We start from the raw sequence: 17,488 nt of genomic DNA on the forward strand, positions 1-17,488 counted from the left end.
CACAAGGGGGTGCTGTGACTGATGAGTTATCCAAATTCATACCGTACTTATAAGAGTTTCCAGAAAGCGACGAGTTACTGTACATGTTAAGCGGAGTGACAAGTAAAGCAGAGTCCCTTATTTACATTTCGCATGGGAAGTGGCCGAGATACTGACAGCATGGTGATCTAAGTGACAGTGACAAGATAAGATAGGGTTTTCTTCAGGAGTTTACTTTAATATGAAACTGTTCAGAGATTTTTATTTTAGCTACATGCTATGTTTTTCTGTTTTCAGGAAATAGATGGCAAGGGTTATTTGAACTGCTCAAATGTTTTAATAAGGAAATTATAATAAGTCAGAGGGAGCTCCTCTGATAGCCTGCTGAGTAAAGTCACCAGTGTACCAGCCTCAACCACCATGTTGAAGAATAAAATACATTTGAAGCCTAGGGGAGCAGGAGATTGTGTGTAAAAAAATAGCTGTTCTTCGATACCATAAAAGATTACAAAGGAGGAAATTGTTTGCAGAAAGCAGGATTTGTTGCAGTCCCAAGTATTGCTATTAAATCGAAGGAGCATCAGGTGATATTTATGAAATATAGGCGAGCAAATGAGGATTCACTGACAAGGAATTTATAGCAATATCATTGAACCCAAGAGGAAAGATGAAGGCAGCTCCCCACAAAATGAAATAAAAGTTACAGATTGAATTCTGCAATAATGTTCTGTCACAACACAATGCAACAATTTCTCTTAAATATAAACTATAGTAGAACTTGATTATATTGTATTTCAGTCTCACATTATGTTAATTTTGTTATAGGTGTCAGCATGCCTCAGTTGATATAACCCTCTCACCTTTGATTCAGAAGTTGTGGGTTCAAGCTCTTGTCAGTATTGAACCCACACAGTCTAGGCTGACAAATCAATGTAATGCTGTGTGTTGTGCTGCATTGTTGAAGATGCTGTCCTTACACGGTCCCATTTGCCTGTTCATCAATGGATGTTAAAGATCTCAAGGCAGTATTTGGAAAGAGAAGTGAGTTTCTTCCAGTGTCCTAGCCAACAATTCCCCCAAATAAAATTGTTTGTTCACTTCATGGTTGTTTGCTGTGCGCAAATTGGCTACCTTATTTGCCTACAAAATACACAATCACTACATTTTACATTACAACAACAACAATTTGCACAAATAGCACCCTTCACCCAGGGTAGCATCCCGGAGCGCTTGACAGTGGCAGGGTCTGACCCTGAGCAGGGGGAGAGGGAGGCACGAGATGACCATAAGCGCAATCCAAAAGGAAGGTCTTTAGGCAGGATTTGAAAGTGGGCGAGAGGGGCAAGGCAGAGGGATTGCGGGAGAGACTTCCATTGAACCCTGTAAAGTATTTGAAGACCTCTCGACAACATGATAAGAATTAGAAGCAATTTTGTAGAAAGCACTTTAATTGCCCACAAAAACAATCACGAAGTTTACACAAACTCTATGAGATATTTAGAGACATGTTGACGTGATAAGGCACTTTACCAAATGCAAGAATTATAGGATTACGACTTAATACCCACTGAAGATAAATCCTGTATTCCCTGAGGAAATTGAATCTTTTCAGGAAGATAGTATAACATTTTGTAGCAGGCGAGAGGTTATCAACATTTTTCAAAAGAAGTTTCAGCCACTCATCTGTAAACAACATCAATTTGCTTTTATATAGTGCCCTCCATGCAGGGAAGCGTCTCAGAGCACTGTAGTACACATTTCCCTTTCACATTTTAACAATTCTTTTTACGAGAATTTTAGAAATTTTCTGATTCTTTCTTCATCCCAGTTTCCAATGTTAATTTAAACAAATGATTCCCTCCTTTTACTTGCTTTATGCAAAACTGGCCTGAGGACGTATCTTTTTGTCTGCACTTTCAGCCACCTTCCCTCAGACTCCCAATCAACTGTCTGAGGCGTCTTGAAATGATCCCCCAATGTGAAAGGCGCTATATAAATACAAATTGTTGTGCTAGATCCATCCTATTTCTAATGATATTTTATTTGTACCTTTCCTAACCCATCTTTTGAAAATACTCTGTGGGGCTTTTAGTTCCATTTTATTTCCCTTCTGCCTAATTTCTTTCCTCATTAGTTTGAGAGCATCAATCTTGAAATGTGTCCTATACCATTAATTTTATTATCCCCTGCAGCAGTCTGCCATGCAATATCAACTTTGGTCATGGAATGAGACTCAGATGTTCCCCTGTTTTCAATTTATGATAATCTCAAGTTCATCATGTTCTTAATGCAGCATGATTTCTGCCTGATTCCCTTCATAATATACTGTCAAATAGTCGTGAAACAAATCAGCTAAATTACAAGATGACAGACCATCTAGTCTGGCTCATTGACAGGGCTTGGAGGGCAGACTGATCAGGTATACTTCCCATTTAGCAGTGGGAAGTTTGCTAGATGGTGCTTTCAATGGCAAGCTATACAATTTTAACTGGTTAAACTCCAGCACTATCATTTTATGCACACTTGAGGATCCGCAAGGCTTGGCCCTTGCCAAACTGCACCTAGTACTCTGTGAAATTAGGTGCATCCTTCTGGGGAGAGAGTTTGCATTCCAGACACAGAAATGTCCATGTTTAGGTTGCATGAATGAGATTCTCAGTCTAACTTGGACACTCTTAAGCATGGTGATGGGTTAACTTACAAGATCACATAAATTTGTTTTGAATGAAGAAGGTGCTTTGGCTTATTTGATTTAGTGTATCCATGCTACAATCAGTTATAACCATTTACATCAAAAACAAATTACATTTGTATAGTGCCTTTCATATTGGGAGGATGTCCCAAGGTGCAGGACAGTCAAGCATTTGCACCTAAACTGGGGGTTGGATTAAGAAAGGTGGGGGACCTGGGGCTGGGGGATAAGGGGCTGGGGGTGGTAGGGTGATCAAAGGCACAGTCAAAGAGGAAGGTTTTCAGACAGACCTTGATGGAGGTAAGGTAAGGGAAGGGGCACGGTGAAGGGACTCTCAATAGAGTTCCAGATGTTGCAGGCAGAGAGGCTGAAGGCCCGACAGCCGATGGTGGGGTGGAGGGCTTGAAGCAGGCCAGTATCTGCTGAGCAGAGTGAATGGGCGGGTTGGTAAGGTTTTTGCAGGTCGCAGAGGTAGAGTGGGGCAAGACCAAGGCTTTAAAAGCAAGGACAAGTATCGAGAACTTGATCACCTGGGAGAATCAGTGAAGCCGGGCAAGGATAAGTTGGCGGAGCATGGAATGAAAAAGGACACGATCTGCAGAGTTCTGAATAATCTGCAGCTTCTGGTGAGTGCAATTAGGAAATCCCGTGAGCAGGGAGTTTGCATAGTCAAGCCTAGACATGAAGAAACAATTTATTAAATGATGCCAGTGTTCTGGTCCAAATAATTCAGAGGTTCAAATAATTAGCCAAATAATGTAACGAGATTAGAATTATCTCATATCCACACTAGAATTATTCTTTTTTCTCTCCTGAAAATATTGGCTTGTGATATGACAAGTTTTTAAAATGAAATGTTAATGAGTGAGATGGGTAAGAAAAACAATTATAGGAAAACAAAGCCTCTTTTGGAATAGAAATATTGACATCAATTTTATTGAAATGCCATTAAAACAACATGACATTTAGCATGCTAAAAAAAATTAAGCGTGCCATTAGGGCTATGAAGCATGCCAGACTTAAGTTTGGATCTAAAAGGTTCTGGTGATATAGGAATGAACCCAACATTACAATGTTTGCTAATTTTAATTGCTTTGTGGAAGTGTGTTAAAAGGCTAATAATATCAGAAAGTGGTGTTCCACACTGACTGTCAGGAAATTGAATTGAAGAAGTTACCCAAGTGAAGGGGACTATATAAATGCAAGTTGGTTGTTGTAAAATCCTTACCAAAAGGTCATTGAAGGTATATTGTGCTGCTGTAAATGCATATCAAAAAGTGAGTTCTTCACTCCAGGTCAGACCTGGTGAGAGTGACCTTAACAAAAATGAATGACTTGATATTTACACAGTGTTGTGAAACATGCAGAATGCCATTTGATTCAGGCCCTATAACCCTGTAAAAACGAAATATCAAAGTGACATGCCATCAGTTGGTTGCAGTACAGTGCTGTATTGAGGAGGTAATTGAAGCAGTGTATTCCCAAACATCCTATTATATGATCCTCAGAAACTACCAACAGTAGCCCTGGTGCTTCAAAAATAGAAACTCATGGAATAGTGTTTTACAACTCAGTTTTGTGAGTCCAACAATTTGACACTATTTGTATATGGATTAATTTATAACCCTGGAAAGAATGCACTTACAATATATTCCTCCATTGACTCCCAACAGATTGACTTTATCCTACTCAACTAATCAGTTAACTTGAGTTTGTTGCACATCCCCTACCTAATTACATCACTATCGGTGGGGGAGCTTTCAGCTACTATGCTGCTAACCTCTGGCTCTCCCTCCTTTACCCCTCTGGCTCATGCCCTCTCTTATCTTTAAATACCAACTAAAATCCTACCTTTTCAATTGCACTTATGGTAACCCCCCCCTTCCTCTTCTTCCTTCTCCCTTACTTTACATCTGATCTTCGACTTGTGAAGCATTCCAAGGTGTTATTCTACATGACACGGAGCTATATGAATACAATGTTATTTACTTCAAGATATTCCTACTTACTTACATATCAATTCATACCCTAGTATTCATACCTCTGCAACTTGCTTACACCCCATACCACTACCCGCTCTCTTCGTTCAGCTAGCTTCAGCCTTCTGCATGTCCTTCGTATTTCATTAGCATTTCATTAAAACATTTCCAAGCTTTACTCCACTTCCTATGAACAAAGCTCCATTACATTTAGGAACGATTGTTTGCTTCTGGAATTTGAGAACAATTCAATCCCGAAGCTTGATCTTTGAAGTTTAGAACAGATTACAAGGAAAGTGATATATATAACAGTCCATTTTACTGTAGATCTAGTCCACTGCATTATTGCTTTCAAATTCAGCAACAGTATGTGCCAGTTTCACACTGCTCAATGAAGAAATCAATAAATCAACAGGAGCCCCACTTGTACTCCCAGTGATATATTAGACAACATAAACCCAAAACGTAACGTTATGCCAACCAGCTTGTAGTATCCACTAGTACCACTATTATCTTAGTGGATACGCACAGATCATGTGCATGTTTTCTGCCTTTGAAAATATCTGTTGTTAAGTAATTGGACCAAGTAGTAAATAATAAAAATAATAATCCTTGCAACTGATATAGCACCTTATCAATTTGTCGAAATGTTTTAAAGCTCTTCACACAATTTACTGTAAAGTGCAGTGACTATGCAGTGCCGGTCTCAAGACCTTTCTCTTTGACCGTGCCTTCAGCTCCCCTCTCGACTCTCTACCCCCTCCTCGCTCCCTCCCTTCCCTCCCCACACCTGACCATTTCCCCCTGCTCGGGTCCTGACCCAACTGTCCAGCGCCTTGGGACATCCTCCCGATGTGAAAGGCACTCTATAAATGGAATCTTGTTGTTGTTGTTGTTGTATGTGTTTTCGGATGAACATGGAGGCCAATCTGCCTATGGCAGTGTCCCACAAACAGCTATAAAGTAAATGACTAATTTTATTTGGGGAATTGTTGGCTAGTACATCAGGAGAAACTCCCTTTACTTTTTGAGTTCACCTGAACAGGCAGATGGGTTCTCAGTTTAGCATTGCATCCAGTTAAGGACAGCACCTCTGCCAATGCAACACCGCCCCACGACTGCATTGGAGTGATAGCGTAGAGTATGTAAGTTCAAGTCCCGATGTGGGTCCTCTGACAATGCAGACCAAATACTGCATTAGAGTGTCAGCCTAGACTATAAACTCAAAGTCTCCATGTGTACTTGAACCTACAATCTTCTACCAACTAAGGCAGGCTGAGGCAGGATGCACACCCTGCAACTTCATTGTGCATTACATATTTTCCAATCAGCATTTTCTAATCTGAGCCCTGGCAAAACAATGAAAATCTCCTCAAACTTGCACAGGAGTTTGGTGTGCATATCTTCAAGCTTTCTCGTGGTCTTTTGTGATTCCTGTCAGAAATTTAAATGTTGTCTTCTACAAGAAGAGGGAAACAATTTTCACATGTTATGGAGCTCCAACAGCAGGAATTATTAAATTATCAGGTACATTTTATGTTGAGTTCAGAATATAACTACACTCTAATATAAATAATACCCCAGATTTGGCGACATGCAGTATTTACTTGCAGAGATGCATTTCAGGAATGGTGGTTGTGTCATTTAAAAGCAGTTTGCTGTAGAAACTGAAAGCAATAAATAATTTGTATTCCTTTGCGTTCCCACTGAAGCAATTAAACAGCATTGAATTCTGCTATTAAAATGCTTTCATATTCTTTGTACCAAGCATCAAATGCAATTTTAGGGGAATTAAGCTTTGTTGAAAAATGCTGAATGCAATAGAAATAATGAGAAAATATTTGCAGTATTGCTTAAAATATTCCTTAACTTATTTGTGAAACAGTTTAATGAATAGTGAAAGTTACCCCATAAAAACAATGTAAACATATGTTTAAAACAAAATGCAAAATACTGCAGATGGTGGAAATAAAAATATGTTTATCTTGAATTTAAACCTGCAAGTTTCCCATAGGATAAATCTTTTTTGGATTAAAGAACAGAATTAAACAAATATATCCTGCATACTACCCAGCATGGTCTGCCTTTCAATTCTACATCTGCTTAGTGGTAGAAAATCTGTTTTATAATATAATAATAATAATCCTTGCATTTGATATATCACGTCATCGAGACATCTCAAAGAGCTTCACAGAACATACTGTAAAGTGAATTGACTGTATATTTTGTGGGCGAAATGCGGCAGTCAATTGTGCACAGCAGTGCCCCACAAACAGTCATGGATTGAGTGACCACATTATTATTTTGTTTTTGGAGGGATTATTAATCTCGGAAAACGATCTGCCAATTGACTAACAAACGAGTTCCTACTTACTGCTAGATAAACAGAGGCGTGTGTGTGTGGAGTAAGGAAGCTTACCTAAGGTTTCATCCTGTCCCGCCCGGGAATCGAATCAAACTCAGGTCTCTCGCTTGCAAGGCGAGCACTCTAACTACTATACTATAGCACTCCACATTTGGAGTTGAGGTACAGATCAGCTGTGAAGTAGGAGAATGGCAGAACAGGTTTGAGAGGCTGAATGACCTCCTATGTTGCTAGAATTGTTATTGTTTGAGGCCTTCAGCCTCTCTGCCCCACCCTCTGGAGCTCCAACCCATAGTCCCTCCGCCTCGCCTCCTCCCTTGCCTCCTTCATTAATAATAATAATCCTTGCATTTGATAAGACCCGTCTCAAGACCCTCCCTTCAACCGTGCCTTCGGTCACCCTCCTACTCCCATCCTCCCTGCCTTGCACCCCTCCTGATCCCAACCCCCAGCTCAGGTCCAAATCTCTGACTGTCCAGCGCCTTGAGATGTCCTCCCGACGTGAAAAGCGCTGTGTAAATGTCATTTGTTGTTGATGTTGTTGTTGTTGTCTCGCTCTCTTCATCAACTTATTTTAGAGTATAATTATTTTTCTTTTCCTATTAAAAGTTAATTTGGGGCATTTCGCCCAGAAAATATACAATCAATTCACTTCACAGAACGTTCTGTGAAACGCTTTGAGATGTGATAAGGTGCTATATTATTGTTATTAATTTTAGGATTATTATTATTAATTTGAAGATGACAATTGTTGAGTTTTCAGGATGGTGACAAACTATTCCCCTTCTGCTGTTCCCTCCTAGAAAATAAATAAATAATAATAATTTGGTCACTCAATCCACAACCGTTTGTGGGACAGCACTGTGCACAATTGAATGCTGCGTTTCGTCCACAAAATATACAGTCAATTCACTTTACAATATATAAAAGCGCTTTGAGATGTCTCGAAGACGTGATAAGGCGCTATATCAAATGCACGGATTATTATTGTTATTACTATCTTTGCTGCCACTAAATCGAGCTTCTATTGAAAGGGGTCAAGATGCCAAGGCCATCGATCAACAATGGTAAGACTCAAATGAATTTGAAATCTTCCCCTGAAGTTTATTTGTGGTGGGGTGGGGGGGGGTGACACTACGCTGAAACGTTTATGTTTGTCTGAAATAAAGTGTACAGTGATTTGTGTTAAGGCTAACATTGTGATTATTGATTGTAGCCTTTAAAAATAATGTTACATTGTCCAGACAACGCACTGACTTATTGAGATTTCATCAGTCTCAAACCAACAATAACAAATATGTGTTTGTGATAATAGTTTTGAAGTACATGAGCAAATTATATGGGGAGAAACAATTTTTTATAACTTTAAGACCAGCCAGATGAAATCCAATGGTCTTTTCCATTACCTTACAGTCGTGTGCACAGTTAACTTGAAAGAAAAAAGTGCAAAAGTCAATAGTAATAGAATATGATTACAACTATATTGATTCTTTGAAAATAAATATTTGACTGTATTTTCTTACCAGAATACTATTCCCCTGGTTGCCAAAGTTGTATATACTGTATGTTGCTTTCACAGTAAACCAGTGTTCACAGAAACACTCAAAAAACATTTAGATGAAGAAGATCATTTGACCGACATCATATCGCCTTCCAGAATACTAACCCCATCATCTTCCTATTATAGTATCGAATTGTTAAATATGTCCAGTGCTCTGAAGTCAGCCACCCTTCCTGTTGGCCCATTGCGGCTGTTTATTACTCTCTGTGTAAAGAAATAGTTCAAAGGGAAGGGATTATTATTATTAAAAATGGTCCTGTTCCTTAATCATCACTACATTCAATTCACAACTGTTTGTGGGATACTATTGTGTGTAATTGGCTCACACGTTTCGCCCACAAAATATACAGACAATTCACTTCACAGTATATTCTGTGAAGCCCTTTGAGACGTCTTAATGGCACGATAAGGCGCTGTATCAAATGCAAGGATTATTATTATATTCGGTAACTGCTGTCATGGCTTGTGTTGAAATCATCCTTTTTGGACTGTTTAATCAACATTTTTGAAACTTTAAGCACTCAACCTTTTTCAATCTGACTCAATACCAACTGAGTTTGGTCAGTATCCCTTCAGTCTTTGCAATGATAATCCCTTCTCCTTCTCCCAACATCCCAAGCAGCCTCAATGATATCATCTGAGGTTGACCACAAAGGGCAATTATATCCAAACATGGTGAATCTGTGGCAGGGATCAACATCCACTAACCTTTTATTTCTCTTTATCATTCACGAATTAAGATTATCATGACTTTTGTTTGTTTTGATTGCAAAGGATTTATTCATTTTCAATGATTGAGAAACGTGAAGACTTTTTCCTTAAATTAGGTTTTTAAAGGCTAAGGAGGAAAGATTACTTTTTAATTGAGCATTCTAGGTGAAAATTCAAGACCTAATATAATGTTTGGAAATAATAGAGGAGAGGATGGAATAAATCAAATGCCGAACATGATGTTTAAAAGCCTCTAGATTGTGTTTTATTCAACAACATTGTTTCATTGTGATGTTCTGTAGCTCAGTGCACTCGCTTCTCAAGTGAGAAAACCTGGGTTCAATTCCTGGCAGGGTGAAACATTGGGCAAGTTTTGTTTTTCCACACACCTGTTTACCTAGCAGTAAATAGGAACCCAGTTGTTAGTCGATCGGTGGATCAGCTTTCCGGGAGTAATAATTCCTTCAAAATAAATTTTAAAAATAATTTGGTCACTCAAAAGACAAACTCACTGTTTGTGGGACACTGCTGTATGCAATTGGCTGCCATGTTTCGCCCACAAAATACACAATCAACTCACTTTACAGTATATTCTGTGAAGCTCTTTGAGACGTTTTGAAGATGTTATAAGGTCCTAAATCAAATGTAAGGGTTATTATTGTGGAACTTGGATCAGTAACTTTTAATGGCTTAGAAACAATAAATTGTCAAAATGCCACTCAGTGGCTATACAAGCAGTTTTGATCACAACCATTTTCAGAAATACAAGGGTTTACAGTTCCATAGGTTAGGGGCATAAAATCTAAAGGCTTGAGCACCGATGATGGCGTAAGTAGTGTGGGGGATGCGCAGGAAGCCCAAGTTAGGCAAGCAGAGAAGTAGATTAGAAGACCACAAAGAGAGAGACAAAGTTGCTAGGTGTGAAGGGATTTATAGGTTAGGATGAACACTTTGAAGTCGATCCATTGGGAGTCAAGGAGCCAGTGGAGCCTGGCAAAGACTGGGGTGATGGGCATGTGGAGTTCAGTGTAGGCGAGGATGTGGGTGGCATGGAATTCTTAGTTTGGTTTTGGTAGTTTGATACACTTAAGCATGGTGATGGGTTTCAGCTTGTGTCAGACACCTAGCTGACCCTCAAAAACTGTTTTTAAATGTGGATGGCATAGGTTTGGATTACCTGGTGCTTTTGGATGGTGGAACAAACTAGGCCAGTGAAAAGTATGTTTGAAAAGTCTAGGCAGGAGGTAACAAAGGGGAAATGATTGGCAAAGTGGAGTCCTGTAGCTCAGTGGTTAGAGCACTCGCTTTGCAAGCGAGAGACCCGAGTTCAATTCCAGGCAGAGGGCGAAACCTTGGGCAAGTTTCCTTACTCCACACAGAGCCTAATAATAATCCCTCCAAAAAACAAAACAATAATAAATTGGTCATTTTCAATCTACGACTGTTTGTGGGACATTGCTGTGCGCAATTGGCTGCCACGTTCGCCCACAAATATACAGTCAATTCACTTTACAGTGTGTTCTGTGAAGCGCTTTGGGACGTCCTCCCGACGTGAAAAGCGCTATATCAAATGCAAGGATTATTATTATTATTATTATTATTAGATTCCGTACTATACATGGACAAGATGGTTTTACTTCCATATGAAGTACTTTACATTTACTGAACTTCTCTTTGTTGCAAATTACAGACTTTTCGGTGGCCTGTTGCCAGTAGCATTGATGGGAATGAGATGCTGGAGATTCAAGTCTTCAACTACAGTAAAGTCTTTACAAACAGGTGAGGGAGTGATGGCCCTGAATTAATTCACAGCTTTTAAAGTTGGATGAGCTACTTACAGTATTCTGATTTATGTGAAAATCGCTGCTCTGTTTCCAAGTAGATTTTCATGAAGAGACAAATGTTCAGTTGGCTTTCTCACCAGCCACTGTAATATCTTGGTAATACATTTAGAATATGTCAACTAACTGAGAGTTAATCTATTCTTGGCTTATAGAAATATAGTAACAATTAGTGTTGCTCAAAGAGATTTGCAATTATAGTGGCAATCGGTTCTCATTTAGATTTGTGAAAACAAGCGGCAAAACAGTTTAATCCCTATAAAATAAACTCTGCCCAATTTAGCACCATTAACAAATAATAGTCTACACTGATCAATAATGGTCTACATCACTCTGCTCAGCAGCAGAGAAAATCTCATCTCCTTGAACTCTTGAATGTTCTGATGCTGATCAGTCCAAAGTCATTCAGACCAATGGATTTGATGATTGGGTAGATGACTGCCTTAGAGTAATATCCAAGTTCAATCAGAACTAGTGAACAGGGTGAATGAGATTGCAAAGAGTGCAACAGAAACATGCATAGACACACATGCAACATACTTGCAACCTGCACTTGTCGAGCACCTTTCTCGACATCACTCGGCGATGTCATCTGCAGATATGGGGTCAATTTCCACATGTATGTGGAAGACACCCAACACTGTCTCGCCTCCTCCACCGTCGACTCCCAGACCGTTGATGTCCTGTCTAATTGTCTGTCTGACATTAAGTCCTGGATGAGAGCCAACCTTCTCCAGCTCAATGTAGGCAAGACAGAGGCCCTCCTACTTGGCACCCGGCAGCAACTCCTCACCTCAGCTGCTGACACTATCACCATTCATGGCTGCACTCTTCACCTGACCAAGCCAATCTGAAACCTCGGTGTAATTTTCGACTCTCAGCTATCCTTCAAACCCTACATTCGTGCCGTAACCCGTTTCGCTTTTCCACACTTCCGCAAAATTTCCCTCCTCTGCAACAGCCTCTCACCGCAGACCGCCGAGACCCTGATCCACGCTTTCATTATGTCCCAGCTTGACTACGCCAACTGCCTGCTCACTGGACTTTCCAACTCTTCCCTCCACAAGATGCAGTTTATTCAGAACTCTGAATCTCGTATCCTCTCCTGCACAAGGCTCCAAGAACCTATCACCCCCTTTCTTACCCAGCTTCACTGGCTCCCCATTCCTCAGAGAATCGAGTACAATACCCTTGTTCTTACCTTCATGGCCCTCCATGGTCTTGCTCTCTCCTACCTCTCCAACCCTATAATCTCATAGCAGCCTGTCCATTCCCTCCGCTCGGCGGACACCGGCCTGCTTCAGGTCCCCCTCACTTCCCACCCCACCATTGGCGGTTGGACATTCAGCATCTCTGCCCCCACACTCTGGGACTCTATCCCTCAATCCCTTCGCCTCAACCTTCACCTGCCCTCCTCCCTTTCTGACCTCAACTCCCAGCTCAGGTCCAAAACCCTTGATTGTCCAGCACCTGAGATGTATTTCCGACATGAAGGGTGCTATACAAGTGTAATTTGTTGTTGTTGTTTCATCCATGCATTCATTCCATCTAGGCTCAACTATGCCAACTCCCTATTTGTCAGCCTTCCCAATGCTTCCCTCCACAAGCTGCAGATCAGTCAAAATTCAGTAGCTCATATCCCCTCCTGCACTAAGCTCCATGCCTCTATCACCCCCATCCCCACCCGGCTCCACTGGCTCCCCATACCCCAGAGGATAGAGTTCAAAATCCTCGAGCTCACCTTCAAAGCCCTCCACAGCCTTGCTGCTTCCTATCTCTGAGACCTGCTAACTCCATATTGACCTGTCACTCCCTCCTGATCCACATCCCCCGCACCACCGTCGGGTTCGGGCTTTCAGCCTCTCTACCCCCGCCCTTTGGAACTCCATCCCACAGTCCCTTTGCCTTGCTCCCTCCCTCGCCCCTTTCAAGGCTTCTCTCAAGACCCTCCTCTCCGACCATGCTATCGGTCACCTTCTTACCCTACCCTCCCTGCCCTCCACCCCTCCTGATCCCAACCCGCTGCCCGGGTCCAAATCCCTGACTATCCAGCACCTTTGGTTGTCCTCCTGACATGAAAGGCCCAAAGAAATATAATTTGTTGTTGTAATTTATTGAGTTCACTTATAACTCAATGTGGTTATGGACATGAAGTGTCCATGAAGTGAATGGCCACTTTTTTGCGGAGATTGTTGGGTAGGATACCAGGAGAAAATAATAGAAATTCACAGCAGTTTAGTAGAATCTGAAAGACAAAAATAGGTTAACATTTTGGTTGTCACTCTTCATTAAAATTCATATAATAAGAGGGAATGTGTTAGTGGCTGCCTTCTAGCGTGTCTGTTTCATACTCCTAATGGCAGGTGTTTATATAAATTTGGTATACTCGGTATATAGGTTACCTGTACCTATTATTTATTTATCCATATACAAAACTTTACAGTGACAGAGCAGCCTCTCTCTATACCATTTTGACACATCAATTTCTGATTACAAACTGCTCTCTGAATGGCTCCATCAATAATACAGTATAAAATGCAATATATCTTATTGCATTATAACATGGTTTTATACCACCCCTATTGACAAAAAAATTCCTCTTCCTTTTAAAACAAATGGAGGTTAAATTTCAATTCCTATTTTAAACACACACCAAACTTGTTTCCCTTTCCTTCTGCTCCTTGTTGCATTTCACTCTCAGCAACTTAATATGACATCTCTGCAAGAAGTAGATTTCTATCCCATGTGTCAACCTGGCTCTCTTGGTAGCAATTGTCTCTGAGTCAAAAGATTGTGGATTCAAACCTCATGTCAGGACTTTGAACTCATATAGTCTGAGCAGATATTTCAGTACAGTACTGAGGTTATGATGCACTGTTCGAGGTGCCATCCTTCAGAAGAGATGTGAAATCAAATTCCCATCTGCTTATTTAAGTGGTTGTTAAGGATCCCATGAGTCTATTCAAAAATGGAAGGGAGTTTCTCCTACTGTCCTAACCCAGATAAGATTGGTCATTTACTTAATGGCTGTTTGTGGAACATTGTTGTGGGCAAATTGACTGCACATATGGTCCCGACACTTCAAATAAATCCTGTGAAGCTTTTTGAGACGTCCATTTGATATGAAAGGCACAATATGAAATGTAACAACAACTTGCATTTATATAGCGACCTTCACACGGTGTAGAGTCCCGGAGTGCTAAAGGAGTATTATTATTATTTGTATCACTTTCATAGATGATGAGACACTGTCCAAGCAAGCAAAATCTGGCCTTCTTTGAATTAAATGTTTTCTTTAGACCAAATCATAAGATTTATAATATGAGTTTCTGTTTGAATTCAAAACCTCATTTGATTCTGACGAAAACATTGATCTCTGTGTTTTGATACAGTGCTTATATAACAGGAAATTACTGTAAAATGTAACTGTGCATTTTAGGCAAACATGGCAGCCAGTTTGTACACAGCAATGTCCCACAATCAGTGAAATATCATTTTTATTTCACGAGTTGTTGGCCAAAGCTTTCTCTTTTCAAATAGAGTCAAGCATTTTTTTAACATCCTCCTAAATAGACAGTCGGTTACCTTGGTTTAAACCTTAACATATAATAATAATAATTATAATCCTTGCATTTGATATTGCGCTTTTCACATCGGGAGGACGTCCCAAAGCGCTTCACAGAACACACTGTAAAGTGAATTGACTGTATATTTGTGGGCGAACGCAGCAGCCAATTGCACACAGCAATGTCCCACAAACAGTCGTAGATTGAAAATGACCAACTTATTATTGTTTTTGGTTTTGGAGGGATTATTATTAGGCGTGTGGAGTAAGGAACCTTGCCCAAGGTTTCGCACTGACCTGCCTGGAATTGAACTCAGGTCTCTCACTTGCAAAGCGAGTGCTCTAACCACTGAGCTGCAGGACTCCACAATATGGTAACATCCTGGTAAATCGAGTAATTCCAATCTAAAGATTGGTGTAAATTCCCTCCTAGCAATGACCCTCAAACAAATATCCATCACTTGGCGCACACATACCCTCAATGAATCCTACCCAACAACGCTCTTAAATAGCAAATGTTTTATGCAACAAAAAAGTCAAGTTCTAAATGGCATTCAGTGTGACCTGTTGTCCTTTGTCATCTGGTCTAACAAGGGTACTATCATATTCCACCAATAAGACAGGCTGGTACAGTGACAAACCAGTCAGGAATGATACTTCATATTACCTTTTTTCAAAAAAAAGCCTGTTTTACTCAGTAGCTAGTGAGCAGCTGTCCTTGTTTCTGTCTGCTGTTGCAACACTATTGTTGGGGTTTCTTTTTTTCCTGCACTTTGCAATGCAATTATGAAGTGGTTAACTTTCTGGCAAGAAAACTAAAGGTAACTGTAATCAATAATGCAAAAGCACTGGTAATCTTAATGAAGAGCAGACACCAGCAGCTCAGGGTATCGAATGGACAAAGGTTTAAATATTGAATTTGTTTGAATCCTATATCCCATGTGTCAACATTTTCTCTTTTAGGCTTCAGTCACCATGAGATTAATTAGTTCTGTGGCTGATCTCTCTTTGTGCTAGTCACTGGGTGAGAGAATTACTGGACGAAACTGTCTAATGGATGTTTGGGCTCATTCACTATGGGTCATACAACTGGAGTATTATCAAACAGATTCACATTAAAATGGAATCTACAATTAGAGTAATGACCCTTGCTAATCTTTTCTTTCATTCATTATTCAGAAGTTTTTCTATACGCCGCAAAACAGCTATAGTCATATGTAGAGGGATTATTCATAAACCAGATTGCATTAAATTGTGAAATTGGTTGTGAATTTCGGATTGGAGTATATTGAACTGTGAATCCAAAGCCAGCGAAGTCTGATCCCATATCATCAGGGGACAATGATATGGGACTTTGCTCATTGAGTTTCTCTCTTTTTGCCAGATTGGAATGCACTATCGCTAGTTTGGAACCTCAAACATTTATATTAACTAACAGGAAAATTGCAATTAATGCAACAGATTTGACTTGCGAACATTATATTTTATACCCCATTTTTAAGGCCACTTCAGATGCAACCTTGTTGTTGCCTAAAAGCAAAATTCCTTTGAAAATGTAGGTTTGCTCTTCCATTCCCTTCCATAACTGGCCTATAATCACGTTGCACACTGACCGATGTTTGCATTAAGTCGTCTAGTCTTTATCTCATTAATTCAGATGACCGATATTTCAAAAAAAAATTGGACTGGCAAAATCTAGTTGATGCAGTGACAAGTAACTTCTTGGTAAAATGGAATTGTGCCAGCTGAGACACTCATCTTTGATAAACATTTCAAATTATAGTATTTAACAGAAATCATTGAATTCTCTAATCACTGCATATAGTTACTTCATTTTATGTATCCAATAATGTAGGCTTCTGATAGAGGCTTCCTCTCCCTCTCTGACTTTAAAATTCACCTTAAGACTTTCGACTGTGCTTTCAGCCACATTACTCCCCACCCCCTCCCCTTTCACAGCTCCCCTCATTCTCCCCCCCACTCCCCCTCCAATCAGCTGTGTGATGCACTTTCAGATATCCCCCCCGACATGACAGGTATATAGACATGTAAATTGTTGTGTTGTTTTTCAGTCAAAGCTAGTTCTTTCAGATTCAAATAGAGTGTGAACACAGGGATTCAACCAAGTGTTTTCTTAAGGTAAATGGCTGGAAATATAACAAATATTGATGGATTTGGCTCTACCCTGAATCACAATGGTAGCTTTGAATAACAATTATTACTTGTAGGTTATTGATAGATCTTGCCAGTGGTTTACGCTGGGCTGGGAGCTGAAAGGTGATTAAAACAGGAGCTGCAGCCAAGTGCTTTTAATCAGGTCAAAATCCAGAGGAATACTTATAATCAATAATATATTGTATTTTTATTATTCTGATATCTTAATAATAATCCTTGCATTTAATATAGCGCATTATGACACCTTTGAGGCGTCTCAAGGCACTTCACAGAATATACTGTTAAGTGAATTGACTGTATATTTTGTGGGCGAAATGCAGCAGCCAATTGCGCATAGCAGTGCCCCACAAACAGTCATAGATTGAAGTGACCAATTTTTTTTGAAGGAGTTATTACCCCCGGAAAAGCCACCTGCCAATCGACTAACAACTGGGTTCCTACTTACTGCCAGGTAAACAGAGGCGTAAGGAAAGGACCCAACTTTAACCCTTAGGGCAAAATGTTGCCCAACATTCTGCCCTGCCGGGAATTGAACCCAGGTCTCTCGCTTGCATTTTATCATTTTATCTTATTACCATTAATAGGTACCAGCCCAGCTCAGTTGGTGGCAATCTCGGCTC

General features: G+C 40.1%; 1 protein-coding gene across 1 annotated transcript in view; it reads left to right on the forward strand.

The window, feature by feature from the left end:
- otofa (otoferlin a) overlaps positions 1-17,488 on the forward strand; it is a 186,307-nt gene that overhangs the window by 28,791 nt on the left and 140,028 nt on the right. The window contains 1 exon segment of the mRNA XM_042333019.1: positions 10,978-11,066. Within this exon segment, the coding sequence (XP_042188953.1) occupies positions 10,978-11,066 (89 nt within the window).

Source organism: Callorhinchus milii, unplaced genomic scaffold (assembly GCF_018977255.1).
Source record: "Callorhinchus milii isolate IMCB2004 unplaced genomic scaffold, IMCB_Cmil_1.0 Scaffold3, whole genome shotgun sequence".
Taxonomy (NCBI): domain Eukaryota; kingdom Metazoa; phylum Chordata; class Chondrichthyes; order Chimaeriformes; family Callorhinchidae; genus Callorhinchus; species Callorhinchus milii.